At 41.7% G+C, this 17524-nt stretch overlaps 1 protein-coding gene across 5 annotated transcripts in view; it reads left to right on the top strand.

Annotated features, from left to right (window-relative positions):
- Positions 1–17524, top strand: part of TACC2 (transforming acidic coiled-coil containing protein 2) — a 118537-nt gene that overhangs the window by 92225 nt on the left and 8788 nt on the right. For 2 of the 5 annotated variants that reach the window (XM_019292850.3, XM_020583894.2), the window contains 8 exons: positions 506–713; positions 4481–4542; positions 5359–5474; positions 6254–6425; positions 6549–6689; positions 7599–7679; positions 13586–13729; positions 14128–14204. In XM_019292850.3, the coding sequence (XP_019148395.3) occupies positions 506–713; positions 4481–4542; positions 5359–5474; positions 6254–6425; positions 6549–6689; positions 7599–7679; positions 13586–13729; positions 14128–14204 (1001 nt within the window). The remainder of the gene's footprint in view (positions 1–505; positions 714–4480; positions 4543–5358; positions 5475–6253; positions 6426–6548; positions 6690–7598; positions 7680–13585; positions 13730–14127; positions 14205–17524) is intronic. The other 3 variants (XM_020583896.2, XM_020583895.2, XM_020583897.2) reach the window with 2 other exon arrangements.

Raw genomic sequence — 17524 nt, 5'->3', positions numbered from 1 at the left:
CTACAAAGGCCTGACTGCTTTGATGTGGCACAGCTCCTTCCACGCTGCTGTTCCTCTTCCTGTTATCCATCCTGCCCTTTTATTTGTGTTGCTTGACAACATAGAAGTGAAGAAAGGGGAAAGGGTTCGTGACCTCGTGGACCTAGGAAGGTTTGCTCCTATGAGGGAAGCCTACAGAGTCAGTTTTGGTAGTCAGAGACTTCAGTGATGGATGATGTGTGCCACTTGTGTCAAGTGCCTGACAGATTTCAACAGCTCTGGATCTTCTTTCTTCCCTGTTATCAAAGCAGCTTTGCAATGCAAGTGTATCATCAAAGAGCTTAGTTATACTGGGAAAACTTGCTGCTGGTAGAGTTGGTATTTTCCATTAGGTATTTTACACAGAGCTGCAGCAGAGATTATGGAATTAAAAAGATGGCTCAGGCGGTGCAGAGGAATTCAGAGATTGAGCTGTTTCGTGTGTTAGTGAAAGATAATGGAATTAATTGGCTCTTGTTTGCTGCAGGACCCTACTCCACTGCCAACTCCAGAAACACCTCCTGTCATCTCCACAGTGGTTCATGCCACGGATGAGGAGAAACTGGCGTCCTCCGTGACGGGTCAGAAGTGGACCTGCATGACTGTGGACCTGAACACGGACAAGCAGGACTACCCACAGCCCTCTGACCTGTCCACCTTCGTCAACGAGACCAAGTTCAGCTCTCCCACAGAGGGTACTGTCTGCTCCAGCCAGGGGGATGTTTACTGAGAGAGGGGGTTTGGTTAGGCTGAGGATGTTGGCCTGTACTCTGCTGAATGCAGACTCTTTATTAGGGAACCCTACAAATGCTGCTCTCTGGGCCATTCTGGGGAACGTGGCAATTATGGGGAGCTGAATATAAGACCCCAGTAGTCCAACGTTGAGTTTTCAGGGCAGAGAAGATGCTTAAAGGGAAACAAGAGGGGACTTCAGAGAAAGGCTTTTGCTTCCTTTGTGTGATTAATTGTTCTTCTCTGCGTGCAATGTATTCTCTGAGTGCCTTCACAGGAGACTGGGGTCTGATACTGCTCCAGAGTCACTGAGCTACTGATTCTGCCTGAGCCTGTTCCTTAACCTGGATGGGAGAAGGTCCCATGTCAAAATTCTGCTCGAATTTTCTGTATTGCATTAATACCCTTAACATTCCATCTCTCCTCCAGCTTCCTGGGCTCCAGGTATCTTTATGCATAAGGATGTCCAGGATATCCCCTGCATAAGATAGTTACCATTCATATTTCCAGATAAAATTCCCTACTAGATCAGCCTATTAATGTTTTTCCTGCCATACCTTCCTGTAAGCATTTGTGAGCTAAAGGTGGAAGTTTCTGTTTAGAGAACTGTCATTCCAGGTCTGTGAAATGTGGAAGAGACAGAATTAAGAAAATTTGTGTGTGGCCTTCCTTGGGGCTACCGAAGGGAATTCTGCTTTGCAACATCTGCTCCAAAGGCAGATGTTCAGCTTTGTGGGTGGAAGCATGTTTGAGTTTAACTTGGCTTAAACTTTTTCTTCTTGATCAGAATTCATGTATTTTCCCCTAACCTTTCAGTCCCTGTCCCAGTCTGCCATTAAATCTCCTTTATGCCATTTTAGGCTGGGTCTAAATTTATGACTGATTAAGAACTGCTAAACTTGTAGGTCAAGGTGTTTGACATCAAAAACAACAACAATCACAGTGCTTTTGTTCATATGCATGTGCTCGTGTACCCTAGGCTTTTTGGAAATCTGTCGAGTCTTCTTCTGAACAGATAAGTATTTCAGTCTAGATGAATTCATTTGGCTTCGTTGTCAAATTATAAATTTTAGACACTGACTTCCCTGTTTCTATTTTAAATTTAAATTTTAAAAAATAACTTAAAGAAACACCTTTTAGAAAATAAGCCCCCCTAAATCTGGGAAAATGGAAACTATATGGAAGGAAACGGAGCAAAAGAATACAGAGACACTCTGAAACAATCATTTTAGCTTTCCAAGTGGGTAGAAGAAAGTGAGCAAAGCTCCTAATTAAATGGTAATTGTCCTGTCTCTTGTGTGCTGCATGGTACAGTCGGGGTTTCAGATTGCATGCTCATTATAATCAACCATGCTTCCGCTTTTCACATCTCTTAAAAATAATAATTTTTTCCCCTTCACAGTCTTGCTCCTGCAGCTTTGAGAAGTTTCTGAGTAATTTGAGGGCTGTTTCTCAGTGCAGGTATTTTTACCACTCCCAGACACCCGTGTAAGTGTTACCCTGTAACACAACACTGCTTTGGTACAGATACAGCCCAGCTCCTGAATCGGCCCGTGCATCCAGCCCTCATCTGTTTCAGGCACTGCCTATAGCTGCTGCCATTTTCCTGTTGCACAGACCCGAAATAAGCTGTAATTGTTAGCAGAAAATTCTGATGTAATCTTGCAGCTATTTGTAGGAGGAGTTGGAGGACATCACTTAGTAAGTCTGTTGTACGTGTTTATAAAAGATAATTATCTTGCTTCGTGGGATAGCCTGGGCTTTTCTAATGTTGAATGTGTAGAGATAACCAGAGCCTGAGATTTTGGAGGGGAGATGATGTCTGAGAGGAGAGGAGAGAGAGGAATTATGCTGGAGACTCCTGAGAGCAGTGAGACGAAACAAACTGCGTTTAGCCAGCCGCGTTACTCCTTTTGTTTCTACTTGGACTATTTCCATCTGTGTCCTGCCTTTTTGGTTTTTTTTTCTCAGCAGTAAAGTTAAATCTGTGTTGTCCCAGCAGTCAGTTTGGACGGGGATTGCAGAGCTGCTGGCAGTGCTGCAGGCAGGTGGAGGATCCCTGTGGCTGTGCCAGCAGAGGACAGTGCCGGAACGTCTGCTGCCCGTGAGCCTGCCTGGACACTCAGGGATTGCTCTTTGGAGCATAAAGCTGCTCCATAAATGCTCCTGATGCACCTCACTGGGCTGCTTGGAGATAAATGGGATACAGAAAGGCAGTTTCTAAACGCTGCTGTTACCTGGGATTTCAGGCTTTATCCTGCAGTTCAGCTCCTCGTAGAGGGTTTGAATTCATCCTTCCAGTTTGGGTTTTGCTTTCACTGGGAAGAAGAGTGAGTGAGATAGGATATCGCTGGTATCTGACACCAGGAGGTTGTCCATCTTGCCTGGCTCCCTATTACCACTTTAAACATATGGTGCTAGGAATTTAAATGTGAGGAGCCTGCTATTACAGCTTTCTCTACACTTGCAAGGTTTACTGTGAATATCCCCAACAAGTACTAGAGTTGGTGGCTCTTCCTCTTCAGTGGTTGTTTGACAAAAGACATAACTTGTGGAATTACAGTCCTTGTGCACTGCTTTTTATTATTAAAAAACATAAATCAAGCATTGTAAAATCACATTGAACCCTCTAAAACTCTTTTAATCAACAAAACAGGCAAGAGATTACCTTCAGGGTTGTTTGTTTTTAAACATTTCAATGATGGTCATCATCTTCCTAATGCAAGCCCTACTTTTCAAAAGCTGTCCAAATCTAGATGGATTTAAGCACATGATTTTATCATAATGCAAATGCTATTGTGCCATTCCTTAGGATTTCTTTACAATGGAAATCAAATTATGCAAGTGGTTTATTGAATTAAGTCATGAAAATAGAATAAAGTACAGCATTTGGACAAATTAATTATGCTTTTAATTCTTAAATTAGGTTGTCATTGTAAGAAGTTTGCTTTTATTTGAGTGCAGGAAGGTATGATCTCTTTTCTTGTGTTAGATCTCTCAGTTGCTGTATCAGCTACTGGGTGACCATGGGTTGGGAAGAAATGCTGTGTTATTCCCTCCAGTGTAACTGGGAGATTAGAAACAGAGAAGCAGTTAAGATTTGCATTTTTATTAAATTTTAGACTTAGGGTTCTTTGTAAACTTTCCTGCCTTAGACTCATTTCTCTGAAAATAAAATGTGAGAACAGCCCAGTAAGCTGGGCTGGTGACTCACCCCTGGTCCATGAGCATTCAGGTGTTTTAGGTATCTTTTTCTTAAGTGATATCACAGTAGTTGGTTGTAATTAAGAATTGTGTGATAAACATGAAGAAATAGAAATTAATTAATTTCTCAACAGCTGTTAAATTTTTTTTTTTAAGGAAATTGGATTCAACACTGCCAATTATTGAAAAAATGTGTTTTCTGTGATAAGATAACGTGATGGGTTAAAGTTGTCTGTACTCTGAAATGACTCTGAAACTTTCTTAACATTCTGGTCCCTGGGGCAAATTGAAAAGCTGATTTTTTTTCTGGCAAGATGATCTGCTTGGAATGTGTCATAGGTTCATTGTTGAAAATCAGTGACTATCAGTGCACCTTCTGTTTTCTCTCTGTATTTCCTATTTTTAATATGTCATTGGAAGGTATTGAGCAGAGTGGGAGTGGCCCTTGTCAATGAGATCTCATTTACTTCTGCAAAAATCATGGCATGGCATGTATTAACACCACTTTTTCTTGTTTCTGTTGCAGAATTGGAATATGGCAACTCATATGAAATAGAATATATGGAGAAAATAGGCTCCTCTGTGCCTGTAAGTTCTCACCTCCATTTCCATTCATTTGCATTCCCTTGTCATAATATACCATCCTGATAATGCCCTCAGCATCACCACCCTTTAAATTAATTATAATCTGCCTGCAGCAAATTTGCAAAACCAGTTCCTTGAAATTGGCATAACTGGGGTAAATTGCCTGTGCTCTGTTGTCCTGTGTCCTGTAAAGCTTGTTCCATTTTATGTTTTTATTTTAAAGCTAGCATCATAGTAGTTCTTTCAGGAGATTCAAAGCCAATCAGTATTTCCAGCAGTGCAGAATGCAGAGCTGTCTACACCAACTATTGAACTATTTAGGAAACTGAGAGTAAAACTTTGAAGAAGCTGGAGGGAATCAGGAGAGAAACAGAATTAGTGTGAAGTATGGAATGCAGAACTATACATTATTATTTCTTTCACCTTCTTTTTAATCCATGGATTTGATAGCTTGACTGGATCCAGTGAGGGGATATTCACTGGGGAAGTTAGGAAAATCAGGCATGTATGCCAGGTACTTAAACCAATGAGAATTTTCAATGAATATTTTAGTAACCTCAGCCAGGGGATGCCTCCTGCCTGACAGGACCAGAGAAATCTGATTAACCCCAAAGTGGGAGGAGAGCCACTACAAAGAGTGAACTGTTTAGGTTTTGTCCTTTGATGGTTTCTTCCTGAAAGGGTCCATCTCAGTATCAGCATTACAACCCTGTATTATTAGTTTTCTGTCATTTGCTCACTGAAGGCTTCAGTGACCTGAATTAGCTTTAATGGAGAATGGGTGAATTGCTTAATGAGTTTCTCTTTCCCTGTCGCCAGCAGGATGATAGCACCCCGAAGAAACAGTCCTTGTACCTAATGTTTGATGCACAGCAGGAGAGCCCAGTGAAATCACCTCCCATCAGATTGTCTGACTCCACAACTCCCTGCTCAGGGTAGGTCACTGCCAGCAGTGGAAGAGGGTGGCAGGGGAGTGCGTTACCCTCAGAGCACGTACACAGGCACTTCTTCCTCTCCCTGCCTCTGTGTTGCCAAGTTATTTGTTTAAAAATAGATTCCCATCTGTGTGCACATATGATAGAGAACAGGGGGCAAAGATGCACAAGTTTCATGATGCGAGGGAGTAAGGACATCTATTTCTCCTTCACGTTCTAACTAAATAGAGTCACAGTGGCAACTGTTTCACTGGACAGTGGCCTCCTACATAAAGCTTTTTCCTCAGATACTGAGGCAATTTTCATGTTAATCTAGAAATTTGTTAATTGCAATTTTTCATTTGGCTTTTCCTGGTTACATTTTCTGAACAAGGACTCTTGTTCATAAGACCAGGATGTGGGAGTTGTTTTTACTTCCAATAATTTTGCTAGTCAAGGACATCTGTTCTTGTTAGTAAGAGTTGTGTTTTGGGAGAGAGGTAGGTTACAATGAGAAGGGCTAAAAAGGCAAGTGAGAAATGTTGAAGGAATGTGACATTTCTGATGGAACTGGTTTTATTTAGCAGTCTCCAGTGCATTGTTTTGAAAGGATATTGCAAAGTGTTGTGAGATATAACGATGTCAAATTGAGTTGAAACAATGTGTGTATCTATATATATGTATTTATATATTTATATATACATGAAAGTGATGAAGAGGACTTGCTCAGCTGTTACTAGAATCAGAATTGTGAAGGCCTTGTGCTCCACCCTGAAAACACGTACACAATCTTTTTCCAGGTCAAGTTTTGAAGACCCTGAAGCCCAGCAGTCCTCTGGCATGAAAATACCACACCCAGCTTCCCGAGTCCTAGCTGCCAGCCAGGAGGCACACTTACAGTCCCCTGACAAGGCCAAGCAGAAAGACCTAGAGCCCATGACTCTAGGAACAACTCCAGAGGCTATTGAAATAGTAAGTCCTGTATGATAAGAGTTTGGGAATCATTTTCGTGCAGAAATTTTGCATTTTGCTTTTGGCCTGAACTACTTGGGCAAAAACCTCTCTTGCTTATTTAGTCTCCTCTTTACCCTCCAGACATCTCCTGAAGACTCCTTTGTCTCTGCTGATGCTCTTCTCAATAGGATATCTAAGAAAGCCTCAATATGTGATCAGCCTGAATATCTAGACCCTGACCTAGCAGAAAAGAACCCCCCAGTATTTGCTCAGAAACTTCAGGTTTGTAGAAGAAATATAAATGTCATTCTTCTTTCTGTTTCTCCTTACACAGGCAGAGGAATGCTTTGCCTCATCTGAAAGGGGTGGAAGGAGGCTTGAAGGGGATGTAGAAAAGAATTAAAATAATTATTTGATTCTTCTCAAAGTAACTCTTCTCTTTCAAAGTCTTAAGGAGCAAAGATACTTTCACTTAACTCATGTAATTCATATAATACATAAGCTTAAATTTCATCAGCACCTATCCTGTACCTCTAAGGTATCTATTTTCCAGAAGTCTTTCTAAAGCAAAATTTTTTAAGCTTGAGCACAGGACTTGATGTCTGGAGAGTAGTCTTGACACCTGGCCTTAGTGCAAAGATTCATTTTTTGAGATTTAGGACTTAATTCTGCTGAAATGAAAATCAGGCTTTGTTTTTCTAGAAATCTCTCCAATGCAGAATTTGGCATGGTTTCTTGTAGGAAAAACAAATTAATCTGCAGACCAGTTGTGTATGTCAGGACATATTTTCTGGAATATTTATAGTGAAATTTTAAGCAAAGGTTGAGAGGTTTATGCCACATGAGACCAGCATGTGGCATAAATTCACATAAAATGGAAATGACAGGGGAGGAATCTGTGATAAAACAGCTTTACCTTCAGAAAACATTGCTTTTACATGAAGTATTGTTCATACTGATCACCTAATAAAAGTTATATTTCTGTACAGCTATCTCAAAACTAACCAACCCCTGGATTTTTGTATCACCGTCCTCATCCTGAGGGGAATTTGGGGTGTGTTTGTCACCCAGAAATTGTCTGAATTACACGTTGAAATCTAACATTTCATTTTTGAGTACATCAACCATTTTTACCATGTTCTTACTACATTTTTTTCCCTGTGGGGGCCTCCCCACCAAACCCTTTGACAGGAGGAGTTAGAGTTTGCTGCCATGAGGATAGAAGCGCTGAAGTTAGCCAGGCAGATTGCCCTCTCCTCTTTGCGCTCCAAGGTACCTGGTTTGTGCCTGCCCTGTGTGTGTGAGTGTGCCCAGCCTGGGGAGCCGAGTGCTGCTTTTCCTGGAGCAGGGACTGGGGCTCCCTGGGCCCTGGGGGGACACCCAGGAGCATGCTGGCAGCAGAGCTGACACAAAAATGCTGTCACCCACCCCACTCACACCCCAATTAACAACAGGCAAGAAGCAGCAGCGTTTCTTCCGCAGGAGATGGATTCTGCAGTCCAGGTTTGTCATTCCTCTGCAGCAAGATTTGTCCTAAAGTATTTGATGGTGAAGAATACCAGGTCTGCTTTGGCCACAAGGACATTTTGTCTTTCGTTGGTATTTTCAGCTTGAAGTCAGGTACCTTTGACCCTCAAAGTTTAGAAGTGAGGAATTCAGTCAACCTTGCCCTCAGGCATCTGAAGAAAGGGACTGCAGCAGGGTTGGAAGGGCTACAGAGCTCCCAAGGAAAAAAGGCCTCCCAACACAATGTGTCTTTATTCATAAAGATTTAAATCTTATTTTTTCATTGCTACTTCCAGCTCATGCTGGCTGGTTGTGCCTGAGTGATGCTTTGCACTGCTGTTGTAGGGATGCACGTGGAACTCGCTGTGTTTGGAAAGCCGAAGAAGTCATTCCATAAATGTGACTTTCTTGGGGAAGGGTATCAGCTGATTGGGATGCTGAGGGGATGGCAGTGTCCTGCTTCAGTGAGACATTTCCAGTTGCCTTCCTCCTCTTGTACTGTCCGTTAATAAGTCAGCAGAAAGTCCTTTGCCCAATCCTAAATCATATCAAGTTCATTGCATCACAACAGCATTTGGACTGGTTACAGGGTAGGATTTCTTTATAACTGATCTTTAAAGATCAGTTATTAAGTAGCTACTTCATAAAGATTTTTTTTTAAGGTTAACTGTACTCTTCTGAAAAAACAGTGATCATATGTGATTTATTTCATATACCTTAAATAGCCCACGAGCCACCTCGTTTCTGTTGTGCACATACATTTACTAAGGTAAACATGTTCCTCACAGATTTAAGAGTATTTTAAGATTTTAAGACTATGTGGCTACAATCTTGTATTTAATTAAGAAAAAGATGCTCTTGTCTTCATTAGAAGGACTAAGCAGGCCTACAATTAATAATAAGGAACATAAAGAACAAAGGAGGAAAAACAAAAATAATTTTCCTGTGTGTGACTGTGTCCGCTTGCTCTGCTCCCCTGAGTGTCAGGTGTTGGAAGAGAACGAGGTCTCTAGATCCTCTCTACCTCCTTATTCTCTCTCAAATTCCTTGTCCTCCCAACACTTTGCTAGAACATGCAGGATTCAGGCCCTCCAGCATCAGGAAACACCTGAGATGAAGCACAAAATATTAGATGCTCTTCATGGGTTATGCAAAAAACTTCTATTAAAAATCTGCATTTTTGCAACCAGCCAACGATTTAGAAACTCACAGATTGTAGCATTTTAGACTGAAGAGAATGGTTTTGTGTGTTTGTGATTACTTGTGAGCTACCCAGGGGAGATTCTGAGCTGCAAAAATGTTACAGAATGTGAAGTTACATTTGAAAGATGCTGTTTAACATCTTCACAGCATCCTGTTTATCTAGAACAAGTTTTGAACTCCTTAGAGCTTAGAAATAGGAAATGCATTTCATGTGACTTTTTAGAAAATGTCATTAATCTGTGTAATGAAGATAACAAAATGATAAGCAGAGGTAAGGAGAGAACAACAGGCAAAACTCCCATCTCTGACAGAGAATTGGCAGCAGGTTAATGATGACAAAAGCCCCATGTTGGTCCAGTTACATCAGTGCTTGTAGACAAATACCATGGGTATCATGTTAGGCTGGGAAGGACTTTTGTCCTTGTGTAACTTTGCTATTTCAGTGGGAGGTTGCTGGTGTTAAATTAGCCTGTGATGACACTCCTTGTGACCTACAGTGACTGATGGCCTGGATTAAGTAGAATAGAAACCAGCAGATGACTGCAGTGACTTAAATTTGGATGCTCCTGGCAGAATTCCCTTCTGGATGGCTGGCCTCCGTTCTTTTCTGAGTGCTGTATAAGTACATTTAACATTTGCTAAACCATTCCTGGATGGGTAACAAGAATAAGTTGATAAATAAAGACAGAAGCACTTGTTATGACAAATTAGGTCACCTAAAATAAAGATTAAATATGAGCGTTTTGTGCTACTACTAGGAGTGAGAGTAAGGGTGTGAGTTTGTTGTTCTCAGGCAGAGGGAAGGTATTTGGCTACTCCCAAAATTCTTGTCACAGACTTCAACAACAGCAGGACCAGTCATCTGCTTTTACATTGCCAAATATTTCTGTTTTCCAGCATTGAGGTGAATTAACACTTTTCTATTGAACAGTCTTCCTTTGGATGTCGTGAGGTAATTTTTTAATAGGTGCAGCTTGAGTAGGGTTTGTGTCCAGCACCCTGTGGATGCTGAGGTGACAGAGAGTTGGGTGTTTCAGTCCAAGAAAAAAGACTGAAAGGAAAGGCGTGGGCAAAAATGGGATTAGTGCATCACAGCCTTGGGGTCTCTCATGGTAGTGAAGGAGGAATATTTCCTTCAAGCAGCAGTGCCATTGATTTTAGCAAAACTTTCCAGGCTTGGGTTTTACTTGCCTTTCCATGTATTTGCAAGCACAAGTAGGTTCTCACTTTGCCTGCATTGACCTGTCTGCTCACACATCAGTTGGTTAAAGAGTCCATTATTCCGTGCACACCCAGGCAGCATTTCAGTGCTTGGAAAGAGCAGCCTCATTTTCAGCAGGGCTAAACACACATTCCTTTAACGGCTATGATAAAAACTAGTTTTCATTTTCATGCCATTTCTCTATTTTCTTCCACTTTGACCTCCTGGAAGTGAGATAACTGCAGCTGGTTAATAGATGTGCGTCTGCTCCCCTCCTGGTCAGATATCTGGTTTCTGTGAAAGGTGCTGGGAAGAGAAGCATGTTGAGCTCTCAAATATTTACACTAAGATTGCAGTGACCTACATTTTGTAGTAATTCCCCTGAAGACTCTAATCTTTCTGTGCGAGGTTTAGTGACTTACAAATCCCTGTGCTGATTATTACCCCAATTAACTGCTTACCTTCTCAGCAGTTAGGTGTTAAAGCATTATTATTGGGTTATTTTGGGTAATACTATCATCCTGTTGGTCAGGTTCTGTTATTTTCTCGGGGTAGGAATATTCTTCAGGCAGCAAATAACAGTTTCTGAGTTCTGCATCAGTTAGGAGCTGTGTAAAATTAGCTTTGGAAGTAAAACCATGATGACTTTTACTGGTTACTTCTGCCAGGGAGCCCAGTTGGGGACTTGTGCACAGTGTTTCCAGAGGGCGGTACTGGTTGGGTCACTGCCACAAGCATTTCTGCTCAGTGCTTAAATCCCAAGAGTTTTTATAGTCATTTTTGGAAATTTTAAGCTGTTTTGCATGTCGTTATTGCTATTGTTTTGTACAGTTTACTCAAATGCAAAGAGAACTAGAGAAAACATACCTGTAGTAATGAGGTGTTGTGCACTATATAAAAACAGCTGTGTGTATTAAATGCTTTAAATGTCTCTTTCTTTAAAAATTGTCATCCTCCCAGCAGTTCCTTTGACATGTTTTTATATGAGCTTGAGGAAATTTGTGGGGTTTTTGGCACAATGAGTATTTCCCAGCAATCTCTTTATGAGATCCAGCAAATTAAGCTGCAGGAAGCTTTTGAAATGTGACAGATGCAGTTCAGCAGATCGATCTGAGGGATGGCCTGTCTTTGGAGGACAGCTTTGATGATCTAATGGCTCATTTTTATCTCCCAGTTATTCTTGCCTTGTGATTGAGGAGGGACTAAAGTACATTTTTTGTATTTATTCATTTACAGACATATCCGAGCTTGTGTCCCAGGTGTATTTTTTCCTATGTAGTTGTTGTACACTTGGAGATACTTTCAAGAGCACAGGCTATGCAGTTTTGATAAATCTTGGAATGCTTTTTCTCTGGTAGGAAAATCCATGGGGTTTGAGGTTGCACCTCCTAATTCTGCTGGAATTGATCATTATTTTGGGTGTTCATGTTAAAGGCAGCACAAACAGAGAAGAGATACCCTGCTCCATAAATCCTAGAAGTAAGAGTCAATTAACTTCCAGGTTTAAAACAAAAAGTACCAAGCAAATTAGTGAGAGTCTCCTATAAATGAAGATGGCAGTGAGGTGTTCTGTAAGTACTGTTTAGGTTATTCTTGCTCTAATTAAATTTTCTTGCCTAGTCTTGTAATGTTGTTTGTGTTTCTTCATGTTCTCTTCAGATATGATATCCAGAACATCTGGTCCTGTGTGCATTGTATACAATTTTTAATACAGCTTCTTCAGTCAGGTGTGATATGAGATCTCACAAGGGATTACAACAGAATTAACAGTGGGTTTGGATCATTTCTGTGATCCTGGGCAGTGTGAGAAGAACTCTGAGGAAATGAATGTTTTATGGAATAGCATCTGGCAAAATTTCCTTTACCAGCATTGAGACAAGAATATGTGATGTTGAAATTAATGAGGGCTGAACCTTCATCCAGACATTATGTACTCCCTTTTGCATTCCTGTGCTTCAGTCAGTAGAGTGTGACGCTGCTATTCTGTTTTAAAAAAATCCAAACAAAACAACTAAAACCAAACCACACCACCCTCTTTTGCAATAATATATAGGAAAATATTTTTTTCTCTTTCATGTAAAAAAGTAATTGAAAAACTGTTGATTACTACTCTTAATTACTGCAGGTAAAGCCTGAAGACTTAGGTACTGCATTAGTGAACTCAGAGGAACAGGATATATTATTTTATGCACAGAGTTAACAAGCAAATGTGAAAAATACATTATCCCCTTTCCAGCAGCAAGGAAATGCTACACCAGAAAAACAGGATGTGAATATCCATTTGCATCAGTGGATGGTAAAAGGCATTGATCAGCCTGACTCTCCTCTCCACTCATGGTCCAGCCCTCTCTGTGGCTTCCTGTGGCTTGGTGGAGGGGGCTTGGCAGTGCCCGGAGAAGCTGTGGCCACCCCATCCCTGGAAGTGCCCAAGGCCGGGTTGGACGGGGCTTGGAGCACCCTGGGATAGTGGAAGGTGTCCCTGCCCATGGCAGGGGGTGGGACTTGATGAGCTTTAAGGTGTCTTCCAGCCCAAACCCTTCTGAGGTTCTATGAACTGTCCTTTGTCATCTCCTCAGTTTTAATGTGCTGTAGCTTGAGTTGTTTGCCTCGAAAGTTGTTTGTGAGACATCTCCTGCATCTCAGTGTCACGTACCTGTTCTTTGCTCTCCTCATTACACATGCTGCTCTCCCCTCTTTAATCTGGGCTGCTGACATGAGCAAAATTGACAGCTGCAAAAAAAAGCCTCATTTAACTGACTAATCGCATGCTGGACACCAGTGAGGCAACAGTGTCACTGCATATTCACACTTCCCATGTGGTATTCTTTGTGATAGGTACCATGTACTGACAGGTCAGACCTAAGAAAGTGAGCTGTCCTCTTGCTTCTGGTTTCTTGATTTATTGTTATGGAAGCAGAATTCCCCTTAACAAGCTTTCTGCCTTCAGATCTGATTCCTTCTGCTGATGTGCATTTCTTGTGGATGTTTTGGTGAAAAGCTGTACGTTTTCTAAGAGAAGACTTTAAAATATTGATGGCAGTGCTGTCTTTATTTTCTCTGCATAAGGGTATCACGGCCCTTCTGGTGTTCCTTAGGGATCCTAAATGTGTATTTTATGATTGCTAAGTTCAGAGCTCCTTGTCAGTGTTAACAACTGTTGTAATTTAGAGGTGCACAGAATTCTAGTCCTAGCACCACACCCAGAAAACATGAGCTAAACACCTATTTAATGGTTCATTTCTTTGTGTTTAAAAAAACAAACACACAGAGAGAACCTGCTATCCCAGCAGATGTTTCCATCTCCAAAAGTGCACTGTACTCCCGCATCGGCGCCTCGGATGCAGAGAGCACCACGGCTCTGCTCTACCCCCAGCAGGACTTGGACTCTGCACTGCGGCTCGCCAGAGCAGAGGTAACTGTCTCCAGGATTTGGGAAAGGAAAAACATGCTGCTTGTTGTTCCCTTCTTTCCTGTGTTCTCCCAAATGCTTTGCATTTTGGACCTCTTGTTCTGTTCTTGGAACTGTCCTCAGCCACTCTATAGCACAAGGTGCTACACTGCAAGTTTTACTTGTTTTACGTAAGTGAAAAGCAGATATGATATAAAAATAAATCTTTTATGTTTTTAGATCTCAAGTGTACTCTGTGCATCTTAACATTGCTATATAATTATATAAAAATGGTAAGATGCTTGAAATAGGAGTAAAATGTGTTTTACAAATCTATGTACCGTATTAGTCTGGCTAGTAATAGCAATTAAGAAATGGGTATAATCCACTGAGGTTTTTTCCCTTTGTTTTCTTTGTTTCAGATTGTGGCCAAGGAAAGGGAAGTATCTGAGTGGAAAGAGAAATATGAAGAAAGCAGAAGGGAAGTGATGGAGATGAGGTGGGTTATTAACTTGGTCACTCTGTCAGAGTCTCAGCCTGTGGGTAGTACACAGAGTGCCATGCTCATATGATTGTTTTGCTTAGCTGAACTTGCTTCACTATTTTTAATTTCAGGCTTTGGGTCAATCCTGAACTGATAGTTAGTCTTTTCTCTGTATGGTGGGCACCCCCGTTCAGGGTAATCACTGAAAACTTCTGTGTTGCTAATGTCATTCACATCCTCAGAATACCGAGATAGGAGAGGTTTTACTCCAGATTAATGTCAGGGAAGGATTTTCTCTGGTTTGTGTGGGAATTCTCACATGGATTGCAGAGTGAGGTTCCTGTTGCAGACTGGCTGAGGTGCCTGCCGAGCTGGTAGGGGGATGCACATAGCAGTGGTAAATTCACTCTTCACAAGTAGTTTTACTTGGAAAAAGGAAAGAATGTAGGAAAGAATGTGCAGATCTGTAGATAGTTACGAGTTGTACAGGCTCCCTCCAGGATTGTAAATGGTTGTTTAACAATAAAAATCAAACCACAGTGTCAGTACAAAAGCATTTCTTGTAAAGGAACCACTCTGAATGTTGGCTTTTAAGGAGATTCTACACCCTTTTCTTTGAACTAAGATGATATTTTAATTGCTGCACACACGAAGGTTGATTTTAGTTAAGCAATAGTTCTCTTGGCCTTTGCTTTCTTGTTCCATTGGAGAGCTGACAGAAGGACCCTGAGCTTTTCAGTTTGTTCTGGTTGTATCTGTTCTATTTTACTTCTCTTGCAAACCTGCCTCTATTACATTAAATATCTGTATACTGGAACATGGTTTGACCTTCCTTTCCAGCCCAGGTCCTACCACTTGCAAGGATGACAACAGAATCCCTGTAGTGGATGATGTGAGCTCCAAGGAGCACTGATGCCTCCCATTCAGTCAGTTGAAAGGTTCAGCTTTTCTCTTTTTTTGCAGTTGGTAGGACCATAAGAAGGACAAAGCAATGAGCTTGGCCTGCTCATTGATCTGAGTCTGAGAAAGTCATCAATTGCAAGAGAGAATGTATAAAAATACTTCATGGAGTTTTAAAGCTTACTATTTTCTACCTTCAAAAACCAGAAGAAATGGTCCCCCTTAACTCATAAATAAAAGGAAACTGTCAGATTATTTTGCATCCCTCCTTTAAGTAATAACTTACACAATCACTTCTGAGACTGAATTTTCTTTAAAATCCCTTCTGTTCTGGCACCAGCTTCTTCCCAAAATGAAGAGTCTCAGTGATTTAAAGCTAAACTCTGTATCTAGTGATGACCTACATAAGCAATTGCTGCTTATATCCAGGAAAACTGTACTTAGGGAGGGAGAGTAGAAGGGAACTGCAGTGCAGAGCTCCACAAACCCTTGCATGGATGCCAGGAATTGCACATGGCAGATTGGAATAGTGGCAGCACAGGGCTCTGAGCCAAAGCATCTTAAGAGAAGCATCTGCAAAAGGCAAGGGCAGCCTCTTTATTTCTTTTTTGCCACCTCCCGGTGCCCAGCTGAGTTCTCTCACCTCCCTTGTGCTCTGTTGGGAAGGAGAACAAAGCCCTGGCATAACCCTGAAATGCTTAATGAGGAGAAACAGAACGCAGTGGCTGTGAGCAGTCAAACTGAGGGAGCAAAACAAGGAGGGAACAAAATGAGGGATTGTAAGGAATGTCTCAGTGTGCAGCTCACACTCAAGTGTGGTGCTTGGTCTGTTCTGTGTCGGGGTGCACGTGTCTGCTGGCTGCCAGTGGGCACTGCCAGCCTTTTCCCTCATGGAAGGAGAGCCAGGGGTGACACAGAGCAGCTGGCACACCGTGGATCTGCACCTTCATCTTCCACACAGTAATTTGCTTGTGTGTGTCTCCACTCTCCATAAAGTCTGATTTGAAAAAAAACCCCACAATAACCAAGCCAAATTTCCCACAGGCACATGCCTGGAACGCGTGGATGAAAAGAAAAAGAAGTCTGGCTAATACCGTCACAAAATGATAAATACACATATGTGCACAAAGAAAGATTTCTCTTGGAAGTTTAAATGTTCAAGCAGTCCATGTGTGGTAAATTAGAGATGCAGCAGTGAGATATGACATGATGATAAGCAGGGAGTGAAGGGATTATTTAGAGTTGCAGGCACAAAAGCATCACTTCCCAGAGAAGAAGCAGTGTTCCTGCATACTGTAGCTGGAATATCCTGAATTTGTCTAAATTTCCAGGAAAACATCAGTCTGGAGGAAATTCCACTCCGGAGAACAGAAGCCAAAAAGAGAAGGTTTAATAATGCAGTAGTCATCTAAGAGCTAAACCACAGTGGGCTGTACCATAATCCAAGAGTCTAACCAGAGGCAGGCAAGAAATACTTAATTATGGTTATTTGGAGGTCTGATTGATTATGACTCTGTAAGGGGAGTCAAGCAGATGACTTCTGAGACCCTTTGTAGCCCTGGATTCTGGTGTTTCTATGACTTACAAATGTGCAGTCAGTGAATAGACTGAATGTCTGAAATAGCAACATTTAAAGCCTATGTAATGTGTCAGCCTGGGGTTAAGATGTGCCCTCCCAAAGAGGAATGATGTGGCAGCATCCTTTGGTTCCCTGGCTGTAATGACCATTATTTAGGCTCTTGACTGAGAGAGGCCTTTGACATGAACCTGGAGCAAATTGTTCCCTGGGAAGTGCTGCAGTGTTGTGATGTTGTGTTCCTTACCCTCAGTACCCTCTGAGTCCTTGGTTTCATTTCTTGGATGATGAAACTTCCTAAAGGTGCTTTGTGTCACAAGGATATGAGAAAGCTTTGAAATCCTCATTGCTTACAGCAGCCTTTTGAGGTAATCTTCTTTGGACATGAAACCAAACCCTTCCTTTTAGGGGAAAATCCTTGCTGTTATCTTTGCTCTCCAAAGTGTCATTTATAGTTGAAAGGAAAAATGCCAGTGCTCAGGGGTAGAGCCCCTTGCTCTCTGAGTGCTCTGCAGGACCAGGGGAGATGCTGCTGACCTTAGGGCCAGGTGGCCTTCTCAGAGCTCTGAGCTCTGTCTGTGATTCAGATTTGAGGCAGTTCTGGAGTTACTGCAGTAGTTTTTTGGGAGCTCTGCAAGTTTCTCCTTTCCTTACTGACTTTTGTCTCAGGATTTTCCCACATCCTTTCTGTAACCTCACCAACTGCAGCAGAGCTCTAAAAATGGAGCAAGTGAAAGTGAGTTTCAAAAGAGGTGTATTCAAACTCCTGTGAGCTGTTTTGAATATCCACTTCAGATGAAGTGTGGGGTAATTCTGTATTTTGTAGACGGTCCTGCGTGGCTCGTGAATCAAAGCACAG

This window comes from Corvus cornix, chromosome 6 (genome assembly GCF_000738735.6).
Source record: "Corvus cornix cornix isolate S_Up_H32 chromosome 6, ASM73873v5, whole genome shotgun sequence".
NCBI classification, from domain to species: domain Eukaryota; kingdom Metazoa; phylum Chordata; class Aves; order Passeriformes; family Corvidae; genus Corvus; species Corvus cornix.
The sequence above is the reverse complement of the archived record's forward strand: the minus strand, read 5'-3'. Positions and strand labels throughout refer to the sequence as shown.